Raw genomic sequence first — 4,098 nt, 5'->3', positions numbered from 1 at the left:
CTTTGTCGTAGAGGGCTCATATTTGGCATTAGTTCATCTCATGTATAGACAAACAAACGCTGAAAGTTTCATCTAAATCGGAGCACCTCGATACGACCTGTTACACATTGGTGAAAAACTCGCTCTTAAGGACCCATGGAAAAGCTTGAACCAGTTTGTGTGTAATCGGTGTAATCACGATAAAGAGCACGATGAATAACGTCTTATGACGAAGTTGCGTATTTCTTTCGAGTTAAATGAACCAGCTCCGCTTGTTTTTGTCAACGTTTCACCATTTATTGAATTCCTCTTTGATTCGACGAAAACATGGCAAAGTGCGCTGAACTCCCTTCACAGATTGGTTTTGTGTTTTTTTTTCTCTCCTCCCACATCGATCTTCCAGCTGTGTTTTGTTGTGTGGAAATTGTTGGTTCACAGATTAAACTCTAACGTAAAAGCGGCAACTTCCTCCCTCCTTAGGCGACCAGGGCCGAGGCGGTGCTGGACTCGTACTTCCAGTTGGGCGGCAGCACGGCCTTGATTTTGTAGTAGCGGGCAAGCCGGTGGATGCGCGACTCGATCAGAATCAGCCGGAACTTGCTGTCGATGTCCTTGCGGTTGCGCTCCAGATGCTTGCGGATCGAGACGGCCTTCTTGATCAGGAAGTACAGATCCTCGGGGATGTCCGGCTTCAGGCCGACCGCCTTCATGATGCGGAGAACCTGGAAAGAGATTGAGTTGAATTAGTTTCGTCTTTTAGTCTTTTAGTCAGTCTCGTAAACAAATCTCATCAACATCAACAAACGAGCGGAGATCGCAGCGCCTCTGCCGGCAAACGCCGGAAACTTTCTTGTGGGGGAAGCAAAAATGGAGGAACTTCCTAACCTCACTTTGTTCGGGGACTTGTTTTCAAAACTTTTCGTACACCATTTTCAGATCAAAATCTCGTTCAAAAACCACTCGCAAAACCCACCTTGTTGCCGTTGACGAAGCGGACCTGGGCGACGCCGTGCGAGTCCCGCAGGATGATGCCGATCTGGGACGGGGTCATGCCCTTCTTGCCGAGCTTCTTGATCTGCTCCTTGACGTCGTCGGCGTTCAGCTTCAGCCAGGACGGGACGGAGCGGCGGTACGGCAGCGCCGACTGGGAGATACCCTTTCCGGGAGCGTGCATACGACCCATGGTGGCAGGCGGATTGGTTTACACACGGTGGACACTTCCGACAAAAGAGATCCTCTTTGGAAACGCGAGCAAAACGCGTGCTAACGTGTTGACGTTTCACGGGAAAAAGAGCGAACGAGCTGTCAAGGTGGTGGGTGCACCCGGGGTTGACATAAAGGCGGAAGGCATAAGGAAAGTAGCTGTCAAACGTTGTCGGAGTTCAGGGGTGGGATGAAAAATTGTTTTAACGAAATTGATATAAATATTGCAAAAAAGTTAAAAACTGAATTTGAAGTTACGAAACATATAGAATTTTGGAACATTTCTGTTAGAATGCTTTTAGAATATTTAGTTCTGTAAACATCGAAATCATACACGAATTATTCGAAAAAAACCCCAACATATTTTAAATTTTTAAAAATAATTAGTGATAAATAAGAAATCAATTGGGTACTAAAGCCCTATACCAATTTTTATGTACAACGGTAAAAAACACGATTTAAAACCATTTCTGATCACTCTTTTTCATTTTAATGCAAATTTTTTTTTTTGACAAGACAACATTTTTTCGATGGATCAACTATGGTCCCCTTGGAACGACCTGTCAAGTAGGAGCTTTTCTGTCAAGAAGGACCACGAGGTTAATTTTTCAAAATTGATTTAAAAAACCATTTTAAGCTCTTTATGGTCGTACAAAGGGTCATTGTACTCAGAAAAATTAGCTTTATCGCTGTGAACAATAATATCAGCAATCTAAGCTTCATTTTAGGACCCAATTATAAACAAAAAATAAGAATTAAAAAATAATAATAACCCGCATAATCAAATACCAAAGGTGAAACTGTCGAAATCATAAGAAAATTATTTCTGGTATGGTTACCATTTGTGATATTGTTGATATAATGTCACGACCATATAACAAAATTAAAATGGTACTATTTCCCGAATTGTTACACTTATCTTGACATATTCGAATGGTTGATTTTTTTTTCCTACAATTTAATGAACGGTATCTATTCGTCATACGATTAGGATGGTTCGAAACAGCTTTTGCTAGAACATAATAGTACTGTAGCCGATATGATAAAAGTTATGATACTCGGTATGATTTAGTCAAAGAAACTTAAGCGGAAAATTTCCTAAATTTCCTAAGTCCTAATAATTGAAACAATTGCACAACAATTAATGGTACGATATAATTATTCCTCATATGTTTGGCATTATTTCAAACAGTTTTTGTATGATTGAGCCAAAAATGAATCTTAGCGAAAATTTTCTTAAGTCCCGATGATTCAAACAATTGTTCAACAATTCATGGAGAAATATAACTTTTCGCCATATGGTAAGGATTTTTCGGAACAGCTATTGTTAAAACATAAGAGTACCATAGCCGACGTAGTATTTCCAACTTGAAGCTCAGCGAAAAACTCTTAAGTCCCAATAATCCAAACAATTGTACAACAATTCATGGAACGATATAACTGTTCGCCAAACGCTTAGGATTATTTGAAACAGGTATTGTATGATTGAGCCAATTGAACTACAGCAAAAAAAAATCCTAAGTCCGAATAATTCAAATAATACTTTAACAATTCACGGAACGATACACCTGAATTCAGCGAAAATTTTCCTAAGTCTCAACAATTCAAACCATTGTTCAACAATTCATGGAACGATATACCTGAATTCAGCGAAAATTTTCCTAAGTCCCAACAATTCAAACCATTGTTCAACAATTCATGGAACGATATACCTGAATTCAGCGAAAATTTTCCTAAGTCCCAACAATTCAAACCATTGTTCAACAATTCATGGAACGATATACCTGTTTGCCATATAGTTTGTATGTAAAGCTAATTTATTTTCGTGATAATTTTTATAAGTCCAAATAATTTAATCAATTGATTGACCATTATCAGAACGATAACTGTTCGCCATGTGATTGGTCTATAATTTATTTGTATGGTTCTACCATACATGTTACGATATATTTATGATAAATTTTGAGGCCACATTTCATAATAAAATGCATTTTAAACCGCCAAACGTAATGTAACTGAGATAGCTCAATTAGATAAGGCGGCAGCACCACGGAAGAATCAACAGGAGACATCATCATCAAGCGGTAACAAATCCCGGACATTACAAAAAAAAAAAAAAACGCTCACCATTAATAATCATATACTTATCATTCCCGTTAAATCCATAGTTCCCAGAACATTTGTAAAGTTTATTTTTTTGGCTCCTCCCTCGGCTCCTCCCTTTTCAAATGGTGTCGGTAAGTGTCGGTAAAGCAGCACCATTTAAAATCATATTTTATTAATTTGTGGTACGGTTCACATAAAATAATAATTGAACAGTTTGGGGTAGGGTATGACTATGATCCACGAAAAAAAAACCCTTGTAAAAATGTATTGTAACATTACCTAACGACCTATTTAATAAATTGTAGGATTGTTTGGGGAATGGAAAATGTACGGTTGCACCCTATTTGGTGTATTATTAAGATCATTTAGGAAAAATCATTCGACAAATGGTGACTATATGGTTGTTGACTATGCGGGAAGGCAATTGACAAAATTAAAGAGAATTCAAAAATTCTTCTTCACACACCGTTTTTTTTTTAAACAAGATCAATGCAAATTTGGTTTCATGTTTTTCTCAACCCAACTTTCAAAATTTCCCCAAAAAATCAGGAGACAAAAACAATTCGTTACAATTCAAATTTCCTAACTGAAAAAAATAATTTCAAATCGATTTTTAACTATTCAGAAAACATTGCATTATGCTTATTTATGTCGAGATTTATGTACTTTTTATCGCATAAAAACGTTTGCTCTTTTTTATTTGCATTCAGTAGTAGGTATTAGCAGTATGCGGTGAGAGCAAGTCTGAAAAGGTGAAGAAAAGCCCCAAGAAATTGCTGCTTCTCATTTGTTCTGCTGTTCGTAAAGCTG

At 37.7% G+C, this 4,098-nt stretch overlaps 1 protein-coding gene across 1 annotated transcript; it reads right to left on the bottom strand.

Annotated features, from left to right (window-relative positions):
- Positions 1-251: 251 nt before the first annotated feature.
- On the bottom strand, positions 252-1,287 carry LOC6048183 (40S ribosomal protein S13). Its single transcript, XM_001865100.2, has 2 exons — positions 953-1,287; positions 252-701 (listed from the first exon to the last, which is right to left on the bottom strand). Exons 1-2 carry the CDS (start codon positions 1,160-1,162, stop codon positions 456-458), a joined length of 456 nt encoding a protein of 151 aa, XP_001865135.1. The 5' UTR covers positions 1,163-1,287; the 3' UTR covers positions 252-455.
- Positions 1,288-4,098: the final 2,811 nt, after the last annotated feature.

The sequence above is a fragment of the Culex quinquefasciatus genome, chromosome 1 (assembly GCF_015732765.1).
Source record: "Culex quinquefasciatus strain JHB chromosome 1, VPISU_Cqui_1.0_pri_paternal, whole genome shotgun sequence".
Taxonomy (NCBI): Eukaryota; Metazoa; Arthropoda; class Insecta; order Diptera; family Culicidae; genus Culex; species Culex quinquefasciatus.
Note: the sequence above shows the minus strand (reverse complement) of the source record. Positions and strands in the feature narration are given on the sequence as shown.

What these genes read in the sequence shown, in the direction of transcription:
- LOC6048183 (XM_001865100.2), bottom strand. Translation starts at nt 1,162, where the DNA reads ATGGGTCGTATGCACGCTCCCGGAAAGGGTATCTCCCAGTCGGCGCTG. An exon ending in GCTTCGTCAACGGCAACAAG is followed by an intron (nt 702 to 952) that starts GTGGGTTTTGCG and finishes ATCTCTTTCCAG; the next exon opens with GTTCTCCGCATCATGAAGGC.